The sequence below is a fragment of the Arctopsyche grandis genome, chromosome 1, assembly GCF_051622035.1.
Source record: "Arctopsyche grandis isolate Sample6627 chromosome 1, ASM5162203v2, whole genome shotgun sequence".
Classification (NCBI taxonomy): Eukaryota; Metazoa; Arthropoda; class Insecta; order Trichoptera; family Hydropsychidae; genus Arctopsyche; species Arctopsyche grandis.
In genome coordinates this window covers 21305509-21331239 of record NC_135355.1, presented here as the reverse complement: position 1 = coordinate 21331239, position 25731 = coordinate 21305509, and the positions used below count along the sequence as shown (strand labels likewise).

General features: G+C 34.5%; 4 protein-coding genes across 4 annotated transcripts; 2 read left to right on the top strand and 2 right to left on the bottom strand.

The window, feature by feature from the left end:
- Positions 1-1419: 1419 nt before the first annotated feature.
- On the bottom strand, positions 1420-11299 carry LOC143912664 (zinc finger protein 830). The gene is made up of 4 exons (XM_077431963.1): positions 10603-11299; positions 9762-9847; positions 1733-1902; positions 1420-1656 (listed from the first exon to the last, which is right to left on the bottom strand). Exons 1-4 carry the CDS (start codon positions 11024-11026, stop codon positions 1506-1508), a joined length of 831 nt encoding a protein of 276 aa, XP_077288089.1. The 5' UTR covers positions 11027-11299; the 3' UTR covers positions 1420-1505.
- LOC143912655 (ATP-dependent (S)-NAD(P)H-hydrate dehydratase-like) lies at positions 7344-10405 on the top strand. Its single transcript, XM_077431954.1, has 2 exons — positions 7344-7645; positions 8855-10405. The coding sequence occupies exons 1-2, from the start codon at positions 7367-7369 to the stop codon at positions 9605-9607; spliced, it is 1032 nt and encodes a 343-aa protein (XP_077288080.1). The 5' UTR covers positions 7344-7366; the 3' UTR covers positions 9608-10405.
- A 1620-nt stretch (positions 11300-12919) lies between the features above and the next one.
- Positions 12920-23502, top strand: LOC143912587 (uncharacterized). The gene is made up of 14 exons (XM_077431881.1): positions 12920-13376; positions 15733-15937; positions 16013-16209; positions 16293-16542; positions 16618-16810; positions 16938-17074; positions 17163-17643; positions 17733-17965; positions 18064-18362; positions 19601-21962; positions 22054-22301; positions 22380-22476; positions 22557-22726; positions 22802-23502. The coding sequence occupies exons 1-14, from the start codon at positions 13249-13251 to the stop codon at positions 22977-22979; spliced, it is 5178 nt and encodes a 1725-aa protein (XP_077288007.1). The 5' UTR covers positions 12920-13248; the 3' UTR covers positions 22980-23502.
- Positions 23503-23701: 199 nt separating this feature from the next.
- On the bottom strand, positions 23702-25247 carry wuho (tRNA (guanine-N(7)-)-methyltransferase non-catalytic subunit wuho). Its single transcript, XM_077431943.1, has 2 exons — positions 25163-25247; positions 23702-25069 (listed from the first exon to the last, which is right to left on the bottom strand). The coding sequence occupies exon 2, from the start codon at positions 25042-25044 to the stop codon at positions 23953-23955; it is 1092 nt and encodes a 363-aa protein (XP_077288069.1). The 5' UTR covers positions 25045-25069; positions 25163-25247; the 3' UTR covers positions 23702-23952.
- Between the last annotated feature and the right edge of the window lie 484 nt (positions 25248-25731).

The following is a 25731-nucleotide window of genomic DNA, read 5'->3' as shown; positions in this document are numbered from 1 at the left end:
TGGCATTATAGATGAAGCCAAAAATCTTTAATTATTCAAATTTTTATCATACAATTTTAAATATATGCATTTTCAAGTGTAGTGCAAATTCAATATATAGTTATAAGTGAGGAAAGTAAAATTGTTGCTTGATAATCAAATATACAAATTGATAAACTTTTCAATTGTTAATAATCTAACTTCTAACAAAGCACAATATACTATACAAAGTATTTGAATTGTGATCCACAGTCTTTTGCACTGAGTATTAAAATTTTCTAACACAAATAAAAATAAAAATGCCCAAATAATTAATAATTATAAGGTGTGACCCTTCCTTATAAACTTCGCTCTAAGTATCTCATGGAAGCCTTATTTTTTAATCATTTCTTCACGCTCATTTTTCATCCGATTTCGTTTCACATTTGGTGAAAACAGCATTTTCATATAAGGCTAGAAATTCATTGAGACGTATTATGATATATATATATGACGATGTATATTCTGTATGCCTTTTAACGATAACGCTACAAAAAGAAGATAATATTGTATTTTAATGCTGTGAACTTTTTTCATTGTTTATTGTGTAAAATTACATACACGTCCGCCTAATGAATAAGATGAGCACTTACATATAGTCAACTCGCATCAATATGAATCAAATAATATACATAGATGTAAGTGTTGTTTTTAAAGTGAACGATATAAGGGGAAGATATGGTTCATTTTAAAAACAAACTGAGTATTTACCGAATGAATTTCATTTTTATATACTCTGAACACTTCAATGCTCAGTTATACGTCCAGTTCTACAATTTTATATATATATGTAACCTATTTAAAAAAAAGTATTTACATATATATAAATTTTCGAAACTCTTTGTTTGTGATCCATTATATAAACATATTATTAGGGTTGCAGTAATAATTAAGCTTTGAGGAAATAAAATTACTCTTATTATAAATCACAACTACTTCTAGAAACTGTCTGTAATCGATATTGTTAAGGAGAATTAGTAGATTCAATTTCTTTATATTTGATAAGGATAGTTTTTCGTATTCTAAAAGTCATTTTTCTTATATGTGTGTACACAAATATTGAATGCTTCCACAAATTTTATACTAAATCGTTTATTTACAAATTTAATATTAATAAATGGCATATTTCAATTTTGGGGAAGAAATTAAAATATGCCATTTACTAAGCCTGTTTAATAAAATTACTTGATTGTTGTTCGTGCTTTTGTACTGAAAAAAATGATGAATTCTCGTTTATTACTAACCAATGTATGTATTAACATGTTTATTGTATACTTTTGCCAAAAAAAGATTGATAATGTTTTGATTTTACAATTTTCAATGGTCTATCGCAAATTTGTCTGATGTATTCACGATAATTAAATATGTGCAATGATTTCAACTTTTAATAAAACTCTTACTTCTATAAAAAAATGTTTTTTTCTTTTTATTTTAATAATTACAAACGAATGTTAATAAAATAATGGCATGTACATATGTATGTCTAATTATCTGTATGACTTTTTCGCTCGCCAATCCAAATATTCTTCAAAATCTTCATCTTCATCAGAGGTTCCTTGATCGTGATCCATGGAAGTGGTAGCTTCCAAAGCTTTTTGACTGGCTGCTTCTTCTTTTTTACGATTTAAATCCAACACTCTGTAATTTACAATAACGTTTATAACAAAAATTAAAATATAAATTTAAAAATACATAGCATTGGCAACAATTATACTTGGATAGATTTCTCATTTGTTCCTCGATTTCGTCAATTTGTCTATCGGCAGTTGCTTCTTCTTGTTCGCCTGCTATAATAGCCGCTGACAAATCGGTTTCTTCTTTCATTTCTTTTTGAAATTTATCCCACTCTTCTTCAATTGGATTTTTGTATTGTATATTTCTCGCCTGAATTCATATAAAATTTAAATTTCATTATGTGAATTGAGAATTTTGGTATAATGCAATTGATTTGAATTTCAAATTTCAATTCGAATAAGACCTTTGGCATACATGTTCATACATACATAAATACTTGCAATATTTATGGATCATTTTAACAATTGAAATTAAAATTATATTTATCAATAATTAATTTCGCACCCACTGGAACAATACCCAATTCAGTCAAATGAAAAAAATACACATTTGTTTATTCACAATAAATCAGGGCTGTGGAATCGTTAAAAAAAACACTACTAACTCTGACATTTTCCCACAATCCAACTCTGACTATCGAAAAATGTAAAATTTCATTTTATTCCCATTGGGTTAATTTTTGAATATCTCTGGAGTACTCATATACATATATATGTAGGGTGTCAAATTTACATATATTCATATAGTAAGCTAATGTAAATCAATAACTTTCAAACAATTTTTTTCTTTGAATATTTTGTATTTTTTATTTATGAATTTGTAAAATGTACACATTTGGTGTAACAGATTTGTTAAATATCATACCTCTCCTCAATTTGACCTGAATATGAAAAAAAGACAAAGATGAGACACTGCGTCAGATCTACATACATACATAGAGTATTGGTGCATACTAGGGAGTCCATTGCTGATGAATAGCCCGAAAAATAGCTTGTTAATTAAATACCGGTAAATCGACAAAACATATTTGCTGCGTTTTCTCAAATTCCTCTCCTTTGTTTTATCTTAAAAACAGGAAATTTTGAGGAAAAAGTAAAACTGAAATAACTGCTTAGAATAAAAAAAGTACATCAAAACTATCTGACGATATTCTGAATATATACATTTTACAATTTTTTAAAAAATAAATATTTTTTAGTCCTTATATAATATTAATTTATAACGAATTCATTACCACACATACTTTTTTGGGCAACATATCTTAGTATATAATGAACTAAGAAAAGGTTAGTAATAAATAACGTTTATTAGCATTTGGTTAAATATATTTAGTTTAAAAAATTAGCTTTTTTTTTGAGATTGAAAAATCTGGTAATTTACCGGCAAATCGATAAATTGGTAAATTGGTACTCCTTAGTGCATACTCTTAGTGAATATGAAGATTAAAATAATTTAACCCTTTGACTGCTACAACAACGATAAATCGTTGTTTTGAAATCGGCGAAGATTGCTACGACGATCGTTGTTGACGTCATTAATTGTCGTATTTCATTACTTTCTTTGCCAGCGCATCAGTGGCACGAAACATTTTTTTTATATACGTATTTATATTTATTTTTCAATCAAGCTTTATAAATATTTATCAATTTTTTAAAAGCTCTTCAATTTCGGGTTCATCATCAAAGTAAATTTCGGGTTCGTTGTCAAAGTCATATAAGGAGTTATTACTTGGGAATTGATTATTGTCGATAAATTCATTTTCAGAATCAGTAGAGCTGCTGATTTGTCGAGTTCCTCGGCGAGGAGCTATTATTTCGCTTTCGTCACTTTCACTGTCCGATATCATTTTGCAGAGTTAAAATAAATGGCAAAAAACAATAGAAATCCGCTTTCAATTATGTAGGTCACGAGACGTCACGAATTCGTGCAATCAATCAAATGCAACTGAAATGCATACAAAATGTTTATGATACATGTTGAAAAATTATTTGATTATTAGAAACTTCGCATCCTTGTGTGTCTCGCTCATACGTACACAATTAAAACCAAGAAAGAAAGAGAGAGAGACCGCTACCTGTTTCGAATATATCGCATGTTGTAAGGATACATCGATATCTAAAAATAGATTATTGAAAAGAATAAAGCCTCGGAAAACAATCGTCAAAACTTATTTAGTGTATATATGTAGGTATCTCTTTCGCACGCACGCATGTAAAAGCAAGACAGAAAGAGAGAGCACGAGTCCACGACTGCTTCTTAAAAATGTATATAAAGTATTATAAAAATTACGAGTGTTCGGCGAAGTAAGTATGTAAAAAAAAATATTATATATTTTTTTTTTTCAAAATAATTACAAATGTTAGCATTTTTCGCTTGGACATTGAAAAACCTCGTAGCAGCCAAAGGGTTAACAGCACTGCACGGCTTCAGCACTGCACGACTCCGTTTCAAATATGTCATTTTATTACATTTCTATTCATATCTACCTACACGTCGCAGTCACGTCACGTTTACAGCAATTTGGCCGAGTGCAAGGCAAAATCGGCTTACTTATACATTAGAGGCCATGACGATACGGCGCAATATTGCTTACGTCGTATTGTCGAGTAATTGCAATATGAATGCATACACGTGCATTCGTAGCTACGCGTCAGAATACAAGTCACCAAAAATGTTTCGACGTTTATCGAACGAAAAATTATGTATAATCGCGCTGTTGTTGGAAGAAGAAGCTCAAGAAGGCAATAAAAAAGCACGGAAATTATAAAATTTATAATTTCCGTGCATTTTATTGCATGTAAAACATTTTCAGTCTGATTGGGTTAGCGGTTTGGGAGATAATTGAATTCAAAAACTTAGAAAAGGGAACACATATAAGGGGAGGTACCATTTCCGGTCAATTTAAAAATTTGAAAAAAATTAACGTCGTGTCGATAAAAATTTCAGTCACATAAAAAAGCACGGAGGCGTTTTGATGTGCATCCCATGTTAAAAAATAGAAAAACCGAAGGAGAGTTTTGGACACTGTATAAGGAGCTTGTGGATGATGGACAAATTTTTTTTAAATATTTCCGTAAAAAATTAAATTTTTTTTTAAATATTTGCGCCGAAACCATGTCGAAAGATTGAACAGCTGTCAACTGTCACTATCGATAATTGGTCCAAAACAGCATAGCGGCTGACTCATGGCACGTAATTCGCGTGTATATTTCCACGATGGCCAAAAAAACGGATACGATACGTTGACGGATGTTGCTGTAAGGTATGAACAGGAAATGTCGGGTACTGCTGTAAGCCTGCCGTGGCGTAAACGAGACGGTTGGTATGAATATACCCATACAAAATGTACCAAAGAATACTTTTCGTACGGCCAGATACCTGCTGAAGTCGGTACGTGCTGTCTAGGTATGAACAGACCTTTAACCCGTTGGGTGCTAACGACACGCCTGTCGTGTTCACAAAATTTCCGTAGCCGCGCGCGACTCACCGAGCGCGCTTTGTCCCTTTCCAACAGAAAGGTACAAAAAAAAAAATACGCACTTGCTTTAGTAACGCGAGAAGCATTCAATTTTTTCGCCTAAAGGTCTCTATACACTCTCTATTTTAAATTTTATATAATGTTATTTACTGTTTATTATTTAACTTATTCAAAAAATATAGATGTTTTGGTGATCATATTTTTATACAAAAAGCTTAGTAAATATTACTCTTAGTAAATGTAAGTGAATATACTAAAATGTCTAATGGGTGATCCAAATATGATGCTATCACTTTATATGTAAAAATGCCAATTTTTTTTTCGATTTACCTGCTTACACGATAATGGTGAGTCGATTCCTGGAAAACATCGTGTAATACCTTTTAGCAATTGTGGACTTTTACGCTACCTTTTAAGGGAAATAAATAAGGGAAAAACCACAAGTTCCTTTTTTACGGGATATCATATGAAAAGTACATTCAGTCTTAGCTCAACTGTCCTTTGAGACTTCACGACTTGACTTAGGGCGGTTTCAGACTAGCGTTTTATACGCGCGTATAATCTCGTTTTTTGAAGTGCATGTAGGCGCGTATAGGCTCGTCGTTTTCCATACGAGCAAATCGTACGAGCTTAGACGCGCTAATAAGCTCGTATTATCCATGTTGATACTAAATCACCACTACCGGTTGGAGCGAACACGCTGGAATAAGCCCGTGTACGCGAGTCCGGTTTTTTGAAGCGCGAAATGTAGAGCGCGTATGCCGAAACGACGATATACGCGCAGAAAAATACGCTAGTCTGAAACCGCCTCTACTTGATTTTCCGCTACACATTTACAACCTGGAGCGTCTTATGGTGCTTACAGACTAAACCAACGACGATTTTGGGCCAACTTTTTAACCAGCAGTAGCGTACAAAATATCGAAATAAAAATTAAATTTTAAAATTGAAATTAAATATCAAAATCAAGCTAAAGAGCGAGATTGAGCTAAAATTAGATCATCGTTGATGTTTTGAATTACAACAATATATTGAATTACGACGATACGCATTTTAAACCAGAGAAATATTATAATTTCTCTGCTTACGAACGAAAAAAAAATATTGTTAAAGTCGTCACGAGATGTTACTGTATTTCCACGTGGATGATCGATAAAAAAAAAACAATTCATAAAAAAACGCGGTGTCGGATGTCGGTGATTTGTCAAAGGGTTTTTTTTTCTTTCGTCGAAATAAAATTAATAATCACACATTATCCGATAAATTTTACCTCTGAAATGATTTAATTACTTGATTTATTTCGACGAGAGAAACAATTGAAGAATAAAAAAATCCGTTTGATGTGACCGACAACACCCCTTTGATTTTTTTTCGATCTTAGTGCGTATCTTCGTAAATCAAAACATCTTCGAAAAACAAAAGTCGAGGATTACCTGTATGTGATTGTTGATGATCTAATTTTAGGTCAATCTCGAAAATTTATTTAAATTGTGCATGTTCTGTTTTAACTTTCAATATTTAATTTTAATTTTAATATAATTATTATAATTTTATTTTGATACTTGAATTTAATTTTAATATAATAATAATAATAGTTTTAATTTTGATATTTAATTTCAATTTTTAAATTTAATTTTTATTTCGATATTTTGTACGCTACTGGTTTTAAAAGTTGGCCTGTGGGCCGTTCGTTGGCTTGGTGCGTACGCACCATTAGAGAGTGCAGATTTTGAATAAACTTATGTATATAATTTCGAGTATACAAATTGAGTAAACATTCGAGTGTTGTTACTATTATTTTTTTTTTATAACGTTTTAGTATGGAGAATATGTATGACACTGATGTTGAGTATGGAACAGAGAGTGAATACGAAATCGACAGCGAATTGGAGTCTGATAGCGATAGCGATAACGACGAAAATGTCGCTCCTTCTAATATTTCCAGAAGTTTTTTTTTTCTTTACGAAAATAATGAATAAATATAGGTACTGTAGAGCGTGCTTTATGCAAGATGCAGGTAGACGCGCCTTCCAAGAACCTCCACATTGTCAAAACATTTGTGAGACAGAGCTATTTTATAAAATATCAGCATAGCATGGATTCTAGCTCAGCATTGAAAGTGTTAATCGCGAAATCGGAATAGAATAAAGTGCGATAAATACATTTCAGACTGACCGCAACGTATGGCGATAAAATAAAGTTTCGAAAAGAAAATAAAAACAAGTTGCACAATGTGGGGATGTGGGTATGTGGCCGAGATGCGTTTATGGCAGTGAGATAGCGCGTATCGACCAAATGTTATCGTCGGTGGGAGTGAGGAGTCGAGTGACAGCAACAGCAGTAGCGTTGCGTGCGAATGTAGCAATTAAGTTTCATTGCCGAAATCAGTGTGGAGAGGATCGGGGTGGGGGCAAGATGTCGCGCGAGTGGTGGCAGCAGCAGGCGCGCTCGGCCGTGCCGCCCCTCTCGGGCGACTCTCACTTCCACAAGGGTCAGGCTGGCCGCGTGGCCGTCGTCGGGGGCTCCCTCGACTACACCGGCGCCCCCTTCTTCGCCGCCATCAGCGCTCTCAAAGTAAAACTCCACTCCACTCCAAAGACAAAGCCGCGAGCATGCGCAATGTTCGAACTTGCCGCCGCCGACCCCACTCCACTCCCATCACCCCTGCGCACCCCTAACCACCCGCAAATCGACCATAGCTCGCTCGCATTATTACAAAAACAAACAAAAGCCAATCGATTAAATGTTCTTCATACATCACGTCACATGAATTTGCTATTTTTTATTTCTCCCCCCCCCCCTCCCCTCCATCCTCTTCCTCGTCGTGATGGCCTTTTACCCCTTCGTGCAAATTTCATTATATTTTTGACGTTCCCCTTTCGTTCTAGCGAAAGAATAATCGATTTCGGAATGTTTTCACGCAATATTTTAAAATGAACTCACATTTTGTTAGCTTTGTAACGAAATGTTTTCCCCTTTGTTGCAAATCGCCACACATCAGATCCCCTTCCCTACATTTAGATCTGACGTCATTTGTAATCGACCCGTAACTATACTGCATATATGACTAAACTAATGTAAATTTATGTATGCATGACCGCAAATTGCGAAACTATTTAGAAATATAAAATTATTTATTACCAAGAGGCGTTTGGAACGCGTCATTGGAGTGTCAAAAGAGTTTATAGACACATGATTTTTTAAATTTTACTGTTATGCAAGTACACACAGGGCTGACTTTATCCAGTAAGCAAAAGAAGCGCCGCATCAGGGCGCCAAAATTATGTTTTTATCGATAAAAAATCTACAATTAATTTAAAAATGGAAATCAGAATAACATTTAATAAAGGTATGGTTATTGCTTATACATATACATAAAGCACTATGGGTAAATTAAATTAAAAATAAAAAAGGGCTCAAAATTCATATAAACGCGGTTGTAGTTGTATTTCATAAAAAAAAAAATTGAGTTAAAATTTAATTTAGTTTCATTTTTTTTACTAAATTATACATATATACATGAGTAACAAATTTAAATGGATTTTTTTTTGAAAAAAATTACAAAGGCGCTGAGAAGAAAGTTACATCGGGGCACCGGGACCCCTAGAGCCAGCACTGAGTACACATTTAGTCGAATTATTATACGTTGGGGGGGGGATATTGGCCAAAAATCATATCATAGCATGATCTTAACTTAAAGCCATTGCATGATTAAATTTACAAAAATGTATGAATTAAAAATTACCTTTTGCAATTGAAAACTAATTCTAATGTAATTTTCAGGTGGGTGCAGATTTGTCACATGTATTTTGTACTAAAGAAGCATCTACAGTCATAAAGTCGTACAGCCCTGAATTAATAGTTCACCCCCTATTGAGCGATGTAAAAAATATGAACGAAATCAAAACATGGTTAAATAGAATTCACGTATTGGTGATTGGTCCCGGATTAGGAAGAAATCCCAAAGTTTTAGACATGGTCAAGGAAATAATTAGATACTGCAAAGAGCAAAAAAAACCATTAGTGATCGATGCAGATGGTCTTCATTTGATAACTGAAAATTTGAGTTTGATAAAAGATTATCCGTCTCCAGGAGTGATTTTAACGCCCAACAACGTTGAATTCGAGAGGCTCTATAGTGTTATAAAAGCAAACGATGGTGACGATGAATATATCAAAATCGATTACGATAAATTGGGGAAGAACGTCCTTATTTTAAAAAAGGGCGGCACTGATCAAACGTTCTGTATCGATAATGATACATTTTGGTCGAATAGTGAAGGTGGTTCGGGAAGACGTTGCGGAGGCCAGGGTGACATATTGTCTGGAACCACTGCTACATTCTTTTTTTGGTGTTTGAAAAACAATCCAGAGGACAGTTCAATGGTGCCTGCGGCTATAGCAACTCACGCAGCGGCAAGATTGACCAGACTATGTAACGAAAAGGCATTCGCAATTGAAGGACGCAGTATGATTTGTACTAACATGATTGATAAAATATCTGAAGCTTTTAAAGAATTATATGAAACTTCATAGATATTATAATTAAAAAACATCTTGTAAAATATATGAAATAAATTAACATACAAACACAACTCATTTTCATTTTTAAGAACATATGAAGACAAAAAAAAAGATCTTAAAATTAAAGACCTAATGAATTATCATGTTGAAATAAGATAAATATTACCTTAGCATCCATTATAGGATCATCAAAAAATCCTTCTGGAATTACATCGTCAGGTTCTGCTTTATTCGAATCACTTTTGTTATTTTCTGAAAAAAATATTTCATTTATATGTAATGGAATCTCAGTATAAGGTTGTTAGGAAAATACTCGCGGTTTTTGATATTCAAATTGAAATAAATTGTTAAATTGCTAACAATCCTAGTAGACAGGCTATCGAATTAACTCAATAACTCGGAAAACTTCCATGACTGAGTGACACTGCATAATCCTTAACAATACCCACATCAAAAGCATCGTTTAGTTTACAAGGGGCTTGAGCTGCTTATACTACACGTTTTAAACACAAACAATGCTGTAATTTCCGTCTTTAATTCAATAGCCAAATTTTAAGTAAAATAATTGATAGTAAAACGAATTTGAGTTCCAACCAAAATACAGACCGAAACATACATTTTATTAACAAGAACGCGAGATACGAAGTTTTCATTGAAAAAAAATTGGTTAAATTAATGGTTAATTAAAAAAACAGAAACCGCAATTATTTTTCTAGCAACCAAATAAATATAACATTGAAAATGCTTGCTAATTTGTGAATTCAGTTAGATATAACTCTTAAAATAATTAATATATGAGCAAAATTTTACAAAAAACAATTAAAAAGTACATTTTTATTAGATAATTTTAAAAAAGTTGCTATCAACAAAATATTACTCGTACCGTTACTCAATTAGATCCTTTATTTTCAAAATCACGTCAGTGTATGAGAGAATAATAATCATACACATTCACATTTACTTCTATGTAGTATTGATAAAATCGTCAAAATTGTGGTGATACATACCATCGTCGGGTGTAGCCGTTTCTGGTTCAGTGGCAAAATGTACTGTAGGTGGTTGTTGTACGTTGTCATCAATAGGATCAATAATTCTAGCCGGTGCATTTTTAAGTATTCCCTTGACTCTCTTAGGATCTGGCAACGGTGGAGGTGAAGCAGGTCGTTTGTGGTTGAGAGCTCGTTGATGTAACTGTTTGGCTGCAGCCACTTGCTGGTTGTGTTTGGAAGAATTAATGTGTGCGCGCCAAGCTTTGGGGGCTACCGGCACTCTGCAAACTCCGCAACTTAGCTGACTGCCCTCGTAGCGAGCCAAAGGCGATTCTATACGAGTCTCTTGTTGCTTCTGTTGCTCTTGCTGTTTCAAGCGCATCAAACGTCTCAGCTCCTCTTGACTCACTTTTGACTTCGCCAGTCGAAACACCGACGACATTTTGGCATTAGTAGATCCTTCGGCAGCGTAAACAAACTACGGGGTTATGTATCCCTGTCAACCACTGACAGACAACCCGCATACCGTTCACGTCATGCATACCAACCTATAATTTATACAACTAAATTTCAGAAAATGATTGCCATATTCAAATTATAGACACAAATTCGGTCTCGCACACGTCACTAAAATCTCGATCACGGAACGGTAAACGGACTACTAGTCATATGTGAACCGGTAACAGGATAACCGGTCGCTCTAGATCGGTCACACTAAAACTGGTCGCAAGAAAACTGGTCACGAAAAAACTGGTTACCAGTTTTTTCGTGACCAATTTTTGGGAGTGACCAGTTGTCTCGTAACCAATTTTTGGGTGTGACCATTTTTAGTGTGACCGGTTATATTATTGCCGATTCACATTTGACTAGTAATCACCGAACCCACGGAACATCTGCACCTGAAAATCCATCGAGCGCTACCCATGCAAACTATAATATGAAAATTTGAGTGTCGGATATTCCGTATTCGCGATCATCGTGGCAACGGCTATCGCAATGTGCGAAATAATCCGTTTACCACAAAAATGCATAGTATTTTAAGTTGAGTCAGATTCTAAAGAAAAGGTCCGGTGATTACTGGTCACAGAGGATTCGTCACTAAAATCTCTATAACGGAATATCTAGCAGCCGAAAAGTCCATCATACTAACGATAACTATTATATAAACGAGAACTTAAGTGCTAAATGTTGTGTATTCGTGATTTAACAAAAATTGTCTTTGTGACCACCGCAATGTGACGAATAATCCAATTACCAACGAAAACGTAGTTGAGTATGACTATTTGATAAAAGGGTTACATTTACATCCAGTGCTGTGTTGCTAAAATTATATCACCCCCCCCCCCCCCATTATTATAGAGATTATGGGGGATGAACGAATGAGACGACTGGCATGTTAATGCACGTGTTTTATTTATGACAGCTGAAGGCAGAGTGAGTAGCGGCTCTCCGAACCCAACCGAGTTGGTCCCCACTCGCAGGAAGGCAACCAAACTCGACCATGTCGTATAAGTGAGCCGCCACAAGATATTATTTAGATTTTTCAAATCAAAAGAAAAAATATTTTTGTCATACATTACAAAATTATTTACATTACATAAAAATTTCTAGGGGCTCTTAAAAAAATTGCCCGAGGGCGCCATAGGGTGTAAGGCTAGCATTAGGTTCGGTGATTATTGATCACAAAGCGCTCGCCCAAAAGTCACTCAAATCTCTATAACGGAACATCTGGCAGCCGAAAAGTCCATCATACTAACGATAACTATCATACTAACAAGAACTCGAGTGCCAAATATTCCATATTCGCGATTTTCATGGCAAAAATTGTCTTTTGAGCGATCGCAACGTGACTAATAATCCAATTACCAAATGTACATAGATATATGCCAACAAAATTGTACACAAAACGGCAGCAAGTTTTTACTTTATCCATATCGGATTGTGATCGTGTAAAAATTCGACCTCGGAATTACAATAATTTAAAAAAAAAATCCGTATTTTTATCACCGAACCAAAATCATTGTAGCAACCAGCTCGACAGAGCCGATGCGAACCCATAGCAGCACATTACTGGTTACATACCAGATGTGAATCGCTAACAAGATAGCCACCGCTACAAAAATCTCTCGTGTGGATCTCCTATCGCCATAAAATTCGTCGCACTGGAAAATTGCCGTACAGAAAACTGCCCAAATATTGCTTAGCAAATGTTTTTTTTTACGAAATTGGGCAATTTTGAGGAATATTTGAGCACGGTTTCTGTACGGCAATTTTCCTGTGCGATGAATTTTCGGGCGAGTGATTTTTGTAGTGGCGGTTAACCTGGTAGCGATTCACTTTGGGATGTAATCACCGAACCAGTTCGATCGCAGCGTGATGTGCGGAGCATGGCCGTGAAAGAAGTTACGTTTGGTTAACGGTCGCGGCGCGCAGTCCGCAGCCGACGAGCATCGAAGGGCGGCGGGTCCGCGTCGGAGTGGCGGCCAGCGGCCAGCAGGCGGCAGGCAGCGGGCGGCAGACGACAGACGACCGACGACCGACGACCGACGACCGACGACCGACGACCGACGACCGACGACCGACGACCGGCGACCAGCGATCGGCGACCAGTGGCCGGCGACCAGCTCTTGTTGGGGCGCAGCGAGCGCTCGACGGCGGCCACCGATGGACATCGACCGCAGCAAGGAGAACATCCAGCCGCTGAGGGGCGGCCGCAACCCCGTGCAGCTGGGCGTCGCGCTCAACGCCAACTCGGACGCCGAAGCTGCCAACCAGCTCGCCCTCCAGCAGCGGTACGCCCGCCCCGCCCCACCCCACCCCACCCCACCCCACCCCACCCCACCCCACCCCACACGCCCCGCCCGCTCACTGACAGGTGAGCGCGCGCTAATTCACCTCGCCGCACCGCACGCGACTATAGCCCTTATTGCCAGAGTACTTAAGCGCCGTCATCGCTTGCACTCTGCGTCCAGGTCCTCGCCTACTAAATTTCGACAGCTTTTGCCATGTCACATACGGATCACCGTGCGCTCCCTCATATTTCGCCACATTTTTCGAAACGTATTTACGCAAAGTACAAATCGCGCGATCGAGTATTGTTGTTGCATACGTCGTTATTGTGGGAGCTTTTTTTCGTCCCTCGATTCCATAATGCACGTGACTGAAAGAGCTCCCAGTTGCGAACGGACGTTTTAAAATTTTGTTCCGCTTGTGAATAAACAGCTGTGGGGACCCTACGACATGGTCGAACCGGGGTTGCCATCCTACGAATTCGAGCATCTTGTTCGATCCCACTCTTCTTCCTTCCAGCCTGTCACAGCTAATCGTTATGTTTAAACCACACCGTCGTTTCACTCGCTTCGCCCCCCCAGACAGCATTTTAAAACTTACGATTACCATTTCGACTTTGGTAGCCTCCATCAAAAGCAACAATAGAAATGAGAGGAAATCACTTGCATTTGTGTCATTGCTATAAATCGATTAATATTTTAATTAAATTTTTAAGATATTCGTTAATAGGTATACATATGTACTCTGGTGCGAAAATTTAGAAATGATCATAATATAAAAATCAATTTTATTTCTTAAAACGAGTTTTGAAAGATTTAAATCTTGCCAATCTTAATGGTCTCTATACACATAAACGTGTATAAAATTTCGTTTGCATTTTAAATATCCAAGAATTAAGGGCACTTATTGGTTATATGGGCGCATCCAAACATTGAGTATACACACACTAACACATACAAATACACAACAGTTGCATGAATGGCCTGTAGGTGTCGCCAACATTTTTTTTTGCTAAATGAGTTCAGTTATAGGTATTATATGTCTGAATTTCACCTACATGTGTTTTAGTGGAGGTTAGTATTATCTTATTGCTGAGAGAATCTCTTCAAATGGACCTTGGTTTCATATTAGGTATATGCCGCTACATAATAACTTTTCATGTGTTAATGAGCCGTAACACGATATTTTATCATTTTATCGTAATTATAGTCACTGCTAAAACTGTTTTGTGAATATTGGATACTCTGATGCGCCAATAAGTACCTAATTATGTTTCACTTTCAGAAGATCAAAATATTTTGTTGATTCTAGCAAAGTGTACATAAAACTATTGCATATTGATTTTAAACCAATAGTTCGATTTGACTTTCATGAGAAAAAATTCATTGAATTCGGGCAATTGAACCCATCTTTTTTTAATAGAACTTTAATCCCCATTTCAATGATTGGTCATGGTCATGGTCATTTATGGAGAAGCAAAATCCAAATATGAAAAACACGTTTAGTCAAAACGTAAAAATTTTCTTGTTTATCATATCCAGTTGTATTAAAATTTAAGGTCTCGGAAAGAGACCCAATGTATCTGTTGAAAGGGGGCTTTTTTTTTTATCAAACTATAAATTCGAATGTCCAGAAAGTCCAATATATGTAGGTTATCTGTCAAAATCCTAATTTCTGAGAATCATGATGATTTTCTTCACCGAAATTCTCTTGATAAAAATCATTATTTTTTTCTTTTTGTTATACCTCTGTGAGGATCTTATTTTGTCATTTGTGATTTCAAATCTAATATATAATTTCGAAAGAGACTTTGTATGCAACTATGTAAGGTTTGGTTCGTAGAATCCGTGACGTTATCGAAAAAGTATAATTTTCTATGACGAAAATATCGATTCCGATTTTCGTTATAATTCCCGATTCCGGATTCCTTTTTTAGTTCCAGGTCCGGAATCCTTTTACAGTTCTGGTTTCCCTATAAAAAAATAATTGGTTGTGTGTGTGTGTGTAGTGTAATTCATTTCTGATTTACTTTCGTAAAATATATTTTTTTTTTCGATTCAAATAAATTTAATAAAAAAAACAAATGAATGTTTACTATTAGATTTGCAATGTTTAAGCAGATTATATTTGAAATACCGAGCGAAGCCGGATAAAACCACTAATGTATAAATATATTTCAGTAATGTATGTATAACATTACTAAAAATAAACAAACATTCCATGTTGTTCCTTTCTAATCTCTCTCAAACAAAATATTTCATCCATCTTGATATGTAAATGTCAATAATTGACACCGTAAATAATTTACTCATACTATTTTTGTTGACAAACTTTTAATCTTTACTTTTATTTTAATAGGGAGCATGAAGTGCTTATAAATAATTACAATGGGCCAGACCCTCTCGAACCGTGGTTTAATTATATTCAATGGGTAGAACAGTGCTTTCCAAAACATGGTCACGAAGGTCACATTGATAAGTTAATAAAAGAATGCCTAGCAAAATTTGAAAATGACGAGCGCTATACCCAAGATCGAAGATTTTTACGACTGTGGATTAAATATGTAAGCAATTTTTCATTATTGTTTGAAAGTATTTAAACAAAGTGCATAATTTAATTTAAAAATTCCGTATTTCAGATAGACTATTCTAATAATCCATTAGAATTTTATCAAATGCTGTACAATAGAGGCTTAGGCACTAGTTGTTCGGAACTTTACAGGGCTTGGGCGTGCTATTGTGAAGAAGCTACCGATTATGCTAAAGCTGATCATGTATACAAATTAGGTATGCAATACAATGCCGAACCAAGGGAGGAGTTGGATCAAGCATATAGGTAAATTTAATGAACTGTTTTGTTTTCTTATGTATTTTTTTATTACAATTGCTTGCATTTTTACTATTTAAAAAAAATTGTAGAGAATTCCAAACGAGCTGCAGTCAACGATGGATTCACAATGATTCACCTACCAAACGAAAAGCTGCTTCGGCACTCGCTGAAACAAGACTTGCTTTGACCACATTGCGTACAGTAAAACGTAGAAACACCGCTGTAGTTCCATCACAGCGTACTGGAGATAATGTGTACAGTGCTGGTCCAGGAACATTAAGACAAAATTCAGATGGATCTAATCAAGCTCGCAGTAATGTCATTGTTAGCGTTTATGTTGTAAGTTATTTTGTGATGGATTATTTATGAATTATTTTAAGGTTATGTGATGTTTACTAATGTAGCAATTTGTAGGACCGACCAGGACCATCGTCTGTTCCCGACAATCTCCCGGCAAGTGAGTCTGCTGCGGCACCTATTCCATCGTTACTGCAAAGCTGTAGTGCTGTAGAAAATCAAAAAGAAGTTGGTTTGTGGACAAACTCATCCACTAAGACTGAAAAAATTAATTCAAAAGTTACGATTGTAAACCCCACCACATTTACACGTGAGTATTTTTATTTACAAAAACAGAATCATGAAATAGGAAAATCATTTGTTAAGTTGAAAGGTTACCTTTGCATATGTATATATTGTTTACTGTTATATAATAATATTTTTTTCCTTTTTATTAGTGTTTGAAGATGATAGATTAATGTTACCGCCTAATCATGTTCCATACTGCATCGAAGATTTGACCGATTTTTGTGTTCGTATTTGTGTACCAGATCCCGATGACTCAACTAAGATACCCATGTATAGCAAGAAGGAGGTAAATAGTTATTTCATTATGAAAGTTGATTTACAAGATTGTCCTTGTTACTCATCGATGTGCAATTTAATTGACATATTTATTTCAGGTTTATAAAGATGAAGGTTCTACTTTAGAGTACAGCCTTGAAGAAATTAGGGCACGGAAATATCTTAAAACAAAGCCTAGAACCCAAAGTATTGAATCGCCTAGTGAACCGAAAATTATTGTTAATATGGATTCTAATTGTCAATTCAGTGAAGCATCAGCTATGAAAAATGAATTCAAATTTGAAAATGTCATAGCACAGTCTAATTCTATATTAAATGCTGATGACCCACAAAATGGTGATTTAGATCAACACGAAGAGTATGCAAAGTCAAATAAACCATTATTTGATACTTTAAAGGATGAAAAACCAGACCATTACAATTGCTTGACTAACGATGTTGCTTATGGTAACGATGGGACCAAAGGTAAAATTGTTGCCGATTTCAATAAAAGTTTATTGGCCAATCTTCATGGAAACGACTCGATGACTTTTCACACAAAAGAAGCTCACCGAGAACTCAATCTCTTTCCCGATAATGGTTAATATGATTTAAAAAAATATTTGATGTATTTTGACATTCTTTTTATTTTATATAATAATATTTGTGTTGCGTGTTTTTATTCATAGACTCTGGAGTAAAAATCTCTCAATTTGATGACATGAAATTTGAAATTCGTGAAGATCATTCCATGACAATGGCTTCAGCGCAAGCCAAAGTTAATTCAAATTCCAATATGAAGGCGTGTGACAACATTGACGATGATAGACTAACCAAAAATTTCGGTTATGAAATAGAAAATAAACAATTCAAAAGTGGAGATCCTGTTTTTTTTCCACGAGAAGATATGCCCCAAATAAATGTATGTTTCTGTGTTAAAAATGTGTATTTTATCATAATTTTGAAGGTGTCAGCTGTTAATTTTTATTGACTTGTGATTTTATTGTTTTTAAATTTTAGAATCAACAAACCATGGCAGAAGTTGATGAATCAACTCAAATATTTACATTCAATGTGATGTCATCAAGTACACCTTGTAATAATCAATTTAAGAAACCTCAATTCATTGATGCCACTAAGAGAAACAATGTGAGAAGTTTTGATTTGGGTGAATGTGGAACTGCTCAAGAAAGACCTACTCCTAATAGTTATGCACTGAAAGGAGGTTACTTAAAGGCTGGAGATGCAGCAATTACAGAATCAAACCAAGGGGGAAACGATGGGCTTTATACATTAATGGAAACAACGCAAGAATACAGGTTCGTCAAAAATGCGTAGGTTGTGTAGTAGGGGGATATGTATTTTTTTCTAATATACATGTTCATATAAGTTTGTTTTGATGTCAATAAAGTAAACACTTTTTGTTATTACAGTCCATTCAATTTGAGTTTTATTTTTACCTTTCTTTTGGTCAACTCACCAGAAATGGCTCGCGTATATTAAGTATTTTTATTCGCAAGTTATTTCACCAATTGGTGTTTTTCAATATAAATTTAATTTTAAATACGGGACCGAAATTCTATATTGACTAGATACTATTCATTTCTTATATGCAGTCTTTTAAATTTTTTTTTTTAATAAAATTCATGTTTTAATTATATCGATTTATTATGTTTTATCACTCAAGTTAAATTGGCCTTAAAACACAATATTTTTCCATGCCTGGAAGTGTTAAAACATTTTTGCTTTTATATACGTGTCATTTAGTTGTTTTTCTTTCGTTAATTTTAATTTTCTGCATCATTTCAACTTTCTTAAATGGGCTTTTAATTCAGCACTACTAAATAATGATAACTGTGTAGGTATGTTGGTGGTACTTCAACTATATTTTAAATGTTTATAATTGAGATAATATAACATTTTACAACGCATTTTACATGATATAAATTTTACAACCCATCAACATATGTACACACGTTTTAACCCTTTTACTGCCAGCTACCTTTTCATGATTTGTGTGAAAACTGCAATATTTTACATTATAGTTTGCTGAATATAAATATTTTGCATTTGTACAAAAATTGTAATATATATATATATATACCAAAGTCAATGAAATTGGTTTCAAATGGTTAAATTTTATAATAAAGATTGTGAACAGTAATGATATTTGAATTATGAATGACTGATATTTTGTTGTGTAACTGCTTAAATGCAAAATAAAACAATCTCAAAAATCCAGTCAACGTGTATTTGATACAAAGCCTATAAATGAAAAAATAGTTGTAGTATTGAAAATAGTGCGTAAAAGAATATAGTATAAACATCGTCCCATGGCAGTCTTCGCACAAACGTAATAGATTGAAATATCGGTTCACTGGCAATAAAAGGATTATTTATTATGTCTTAGAGATATGAAATTTTATCTTAACTTTTTTTAATTAATTAATTAGCGTATTTATCCATATCTCCATTCATATTTTTGTATGTGCATCAGTTTTTATCTATAATATATTGTTGAGTACTGTTCATTTGCACATATGTGTAATTTCAACAGATCGGGCTCAAGTTCTTCTGGGAGTAATCAAACTGCAGGAAATACAATGTTTGGATATACAGCAAGAGAAAGTACTGGTCAACCTTTAAGTGTAATTAATGAAAAAATGCACGAAAATTTAAATCAAGATTCGGCGTACCACCATTCATATCAGGATTTGAACGCTTACGCCAAGCGGCAAAATGGGATTCATTTGAAAGGCGCTGCTAGCAATAGTCTTATGCACAAAAATAATTTTGTGACAAACAATGAAAACAGGGTTCATTTGGCTTCGCAAAACAATTTAAATACTCCAAGTCAATATCATACCATAGATCATCAATATCATAAAAGTAATAGTGCAACTATCAACCGGTACAATGCGCAAAGAAATTTTCCTCAAACTTATCAGGGTGCTAGTCAACACCTTGCAGTACCTAACAATAATGGATATCAGAATCATATAGCATATCAACATTCTTCAAACACTAATCATAATTACCAGATGTTGCATCAAAGTCCTCAAATGGCATATCATTCGCATGGGGGCTATCAAAATGCTCAACAGAGTATGCAAAGTCCCAGTGCTGTAGTTGGATTTCAAAGTCCTCCTCAAGTTCCTCCAGCGTTTCAAAGCCCTCAACACGCGTTTCAAAGCTCTCAGCAAATTGTACATGGTTTTCAAAGTCCACAGCATGGTTTCCAGAGTCCTCAACATGGCTTCCAGAGTCCCCAGCGTGGTTTTACTAGCCCACAACAGGGTTTCACAAGCCCGCAGCAAGGCTTCACTAGTCCCCAGCATGGCTTTACAAGTCCACAACATGTTTATACTAATTCTCAACCGGGGTTCACTAGCCCGCATCAGGGCTATGCTAATACTCAACAACAAATGTATCAAAAACAAACACATCAAGTTTATGCAAGTCCTCATGTTCAACCAACAGAGTTTCAAACGGCACCACAAACATACTCTAACTCGCATCAAGCGCTTCAAAATCCTAGTCACAATTATATGAATGCTTCAAATTCAGCTTTACAACAGACCAATCAACATTTTCAACAACATTCATATACTTATCCAAACAATAGTTTACACTCACCATACCAAAATCAAGAAAGTAGTTATCCTAATGTCAGTCACACTCATTATAATCCCAATCAATATAGTTCTGTCCATACTCCTATAACTCAAAATCATATGAAACCTCAAGCAAACGTATACAACAACTATCAAAATAATCAACAAACATATACGATGTATAAGAATCCTCAGAATGTTAACACTTCTCAAGTACAGTACCATGAGAACATACAGGTATCACAAGAATATTCACACGAACCTATTCAAAATCAACCAAACATTCACCAAGGAATCTCTCGGAATCTACCAAATGCCAATTCACAGAGCCAATTCAATAATCACATTCATAAGCAGCAAATACAATCACCACAATATACACCACATATGTCTGAAATTCAGAAACATTTATACCAAAGTCCTACTTCAAAATTACGAAGTGTACGTCACGAAGTACCGCATATGGGTGCTAAGCCAAATGCCGATTTGAAAACTCCTGGTTTTTCTAATCAGCACCTTCAATTCATGACATCTAGAAATGAACCTAAAGATAATGCTAATACACCAAAGTTCAGTAACAGTCCTACTATATCGCAAAAAATGCATAAGAACCTGTATGTATCTAGTCCAGAACAAGCCCAAGTACCGCCAAATACTGAGATAAATAGCGCTGACATATCCAAAGAGAGTGCATTGCAAACGTTGTTGAACCAAAATCGTAGTATTCAAAATGTCAAAGAAAAATATAAAGAGCAATCTAAAAGACAACTTGATTTTGAGAATAGGACTGAAATCCAATCAGAGGACAGCAGAGATTCGGCTGGCAAAGAATGTCGCATGTTATCCGTGCATTCGAGACAATCTAATCATTCGATGCACACGGATAGTGAGAATTCCATGGACTGTCAAACTATTAGTTTTAACTCGAATTGTTCAAATAGCATGATTGCAACTCAAGACATTCCAATGCCTGCGAATATAGATTTTCCAAAAGTGATTGACCCCTTCAATATTGAATTGTGTAATATGCTTTTGGAATATATCAAATTCCCCAACAAAAATCATTACAAAGGCTATTATGAATTAAAGTCTATACCTAAATTTCAAAATGGCACTATGCTATCTGTCGATATATACAGATATACTGTGGAAAAACAGTTAGGAAAGGGTACATTTGGTAGTGTGTTTCGAGGATTCGATAACATCAGCAATGAATCGGTAGCGTTGAAACATCAGAAACCTGGCCATCCTTGGGAATATTATATATGTCAGGAAATAAAGGCCAGAATAACTGATCCATTCATGGTATGTAAAAATGAATATCGAAATTTGTTTACATAAATATGATATGACAACGAAATCAAGATGAATAATTGAGATACTTTTTTATTTTTAGCTTCCTGGGTACATGGATATTCGTGCCGCTTTCTTTGGAGACAATGCTAGTGTATTTGTATCAGAACTATCCGTATATGGATCCTTATTGGATGTAGCTAATAAAATTAGAGCTGGGACTACTAAGTGTATTGCTGAATTTATTGTGATGTTAATGGCTAGTGAAATGCTTTCTATTATACATCATTTACATAAAGCTAATATCATTCACGGAGATATAAAACCTGATAATTTCTTAGTGATGAAAACGTGAGTATTATGATATTGAGAATTTGGTTTTTTTAATCATTTATTTTGGTTTAATCATTTTTTTTCTTATATTTAAAGCCCTCAAACAGAATCAAGAGCACCCTCATTGCAGCTTATTGATTTCGGATGTGCAATAGACATGTCACTTTTTCCAGAAGGAACGACGTTTAAAAAAGTAAAATTTTGTTTTAGTACTAATTTTCATTGTCGCAATGTTACACGACAATGACAATCACGACATGTTTGAATTTCTAGGTGATATCGACTGATGGCTTCACCTGTACTGAAATGCGTGATGGCCGGCCTTGGACTTTTCAAACGGATCTGTATTGTCTCGCTGGGACTGTTTATGTGATATTAATGGGAAATTATATGCAGACTGCCAAAAGAGGAGGCCAGTGGACTGTAGAAAAAAAATGGCCTAGGTTTGTTGGGTTCGATGTCGCCATTGAATAGTAATAAAAATTAAATAACCAATAATCATGCTTACTTTGTTTTAGGTATATGAAATCGGAAATATGGGATAAAATCTTCACACCACTGTTGAATGTGAAAGATTGTTCGAGTATACCCGATTTGCTTTCATTGAAAGATATTTTAGATGAATTTATTAGAAGTGTAGAAACTAATTTAGCTACTCAGTTACGAACTTTCGACCACATACTGAAGCAAAAATAAGTGCTGTGTCTTAAATAATTATTTTATTCTGCTTCAGAAGTATTAATTTAAGTCATATCATTTTCTATAAATAAAATAATGTGGCGTTTCGAGTATTCTTTATGGCTTTGTTTATTTTTGTTATTGCAATTAAAAAATTGTTAATATTCCTAAGTTTAGTTTTTATTTATTTTTTAATTACAGCATACCTAATGTACAGTTTAACATTAATTACAAAAATATACAAATGTTTTTGTTTTCAATAAATTTACTGTTACAGTATATGATAAGTCATTTACAATAATTTCAAATTATAATTATAAATTGTAAATTGTAATCATTTTAAAGTCCAGCAATCTGATATTACGATTAGAAAAATTATAATTTGACGATTTGGTGATTACTTTTTTTTTTTTAAATTTACATGACAAGTATTTTGCTTAAATTTCATAAGCATAACCTTCTGAATGCATCAATCATTTCTTCCATTATTATACCACATGTATAGTATGTATACTTTACATCTGCATATTTTACTTTTTTTTCTTAAAATACCATTGTTTGGTTTAATCCTGAAATATTCATAATTTTTTTTGGACAAATAAGCATTTTTTGTCAACAAAAAATCATTAGTCATTTATTTATTGTCCTGTGTTTTATAACTCTTTAAAAGTATTGTTTTCGGGATTTAACAACCATATGAAATGCAAGTTCATATTTTACTGCATTATTATAATTTATTTAAATATGTGCCACATTTATCATGTAATATTTCTGTATTATAATTTAGATTTTCATGTTAAATAATGCACCTTCTACTTTGAAGAAACTTTAAATGATTTATGTATATTTAGTTTTGTATGTTTTGTAAATTAACGATGAATGTCACAGTATTTGTAATATTTAAAACTATATATATATATATATATAAAACTGTTGAATGCTTTGGTGATATTTCCCTGAAAATAAATTGTTTAAAAATATCACTGAATCTTTATTTTTGATGTCCATCTAATCTTTGCTTCTTTCTCATTTGGTACACTTGCAAGTTGTCAAATTTGCGTTTATACAAAGTGAGAAAATCATTATCTGCCGCTTTGCAATTCTCTGAACTGACCAAAACATGAGAAGATATTTCCACTGTGTTGTTCAAATCCCATTCCTGTGCGTATATTTCGGTAGAGTGACAATAAACCCATAGCCTGTTTTTGTCTATTACAAAGCATTGAGGGCTATCTCTTAGTTTGATTATAGAAACCAGTTTGCACGTTAGCTTAGAATTCTTTCCTTCAATGATGTATAACAATATAGATTTCACTGAATAGTTAGATACCCCTAAGAAAGAGGAGGTCTCGTCTATTTTACAAACAGTCATATGGTTGATAGGTAGAGAATCTGCCTCCACGTCATCTTTTTTCATGATTTTCTTGAAATTTGAAATTAAATCACCGTCTAAATGCTCATTAACGTCAATTGAGAGAATTTCTTTTCCTATGACGTAGTCCCATATTTTAACAGTGCCATCTCCAGAGGCGCTAATTAAGAATCTTTTATCGTGAGGTAAGAAATCAATACAGGTGATAAATTCTCTGTGACCCAAACAAAACGATTGTATTTCATATGTACGAGGATAACACGAAACTTTGATTTTCTCATCTCTATCGCAACTTATAACAAAATTTTTGGTATCGTCCATCAGAATATCAAGGAGCATACTTAGATTGCCGACGATTTTAACGATGGAATCACCATCAGAGTTAGTGTTGACTATATAACCGTCGCCAGTTTTATCTGCAACGAGTAAATGTTGAGAATCAAAAGTGAATCGAATTTCACTGGCAGCTCGAGGGAGGTCTATACTGAGTCGTCGGTTTAACGTGTCAGTTTCGTACAGCCAAAGCACTTTGTGGTTCAACACGGCCAGTGTATTCCCGTCTGGGGAAACGGATATACCGATCGTCACAGCATTAGATCGACAATCGGGTAGTTTAATTACTGAGAGAGGTGGGGCTCCCATCTGTAGTTTCCATACTTGTCCATTCGACGCTGCCAACACACCTCCATCATATGTGCACATTTGTCTCATTATGTAGGTTATTTAAATGAAAAACCTGAAAATATATTGATTGGGTAAATATTACAATACGAAATTTCTCAATATTAATAAATTCGGTATATTCAAAGTATTGAGATAGGATACAAACCTAAATATCAACGTAAACAATATAACGATTTTTGACAGTTGAGCAGTCGCTGTCAAAGTGTCAGTGTAATACACGCGGTTACAGTGTTGCTAGATTAAAAAAAATCCGCTTTTATTATTATTTACGCTAGTAAACAGTATTTTGTTTTTGTTCAATCGTTTGGATTTTAAAGTTAATTATAGATCTTTTTAAGAGTATTCTTTAAATGGTGTTCTCGTTCACTAATAACTGATATAATAGCAATATATTAATTTATTGTCAATTGGAGAATGAGGTTGGTGTATAATTTAAAACTAAGCATTATCGACTATTACATAACGTCACTAGAGACTAGAGAGATTTCCACGGTACGTTACTGGTAAGTACATACGGTTCGGTGATTAATCCGCACAAAGGGATCTGGCATACGTTACTAAAACCTCGGTCAGGAAGTATCTGGCACCCGATAATTTCATCCACCGAGTGCCATATATTTGAGTGCCGGATATTCCGTATTCACAATTTTTTAATTCACAACGATTATTGTGTGCGCGATCGCAATGTGCGAAATAGTGCATTTACCAATACAT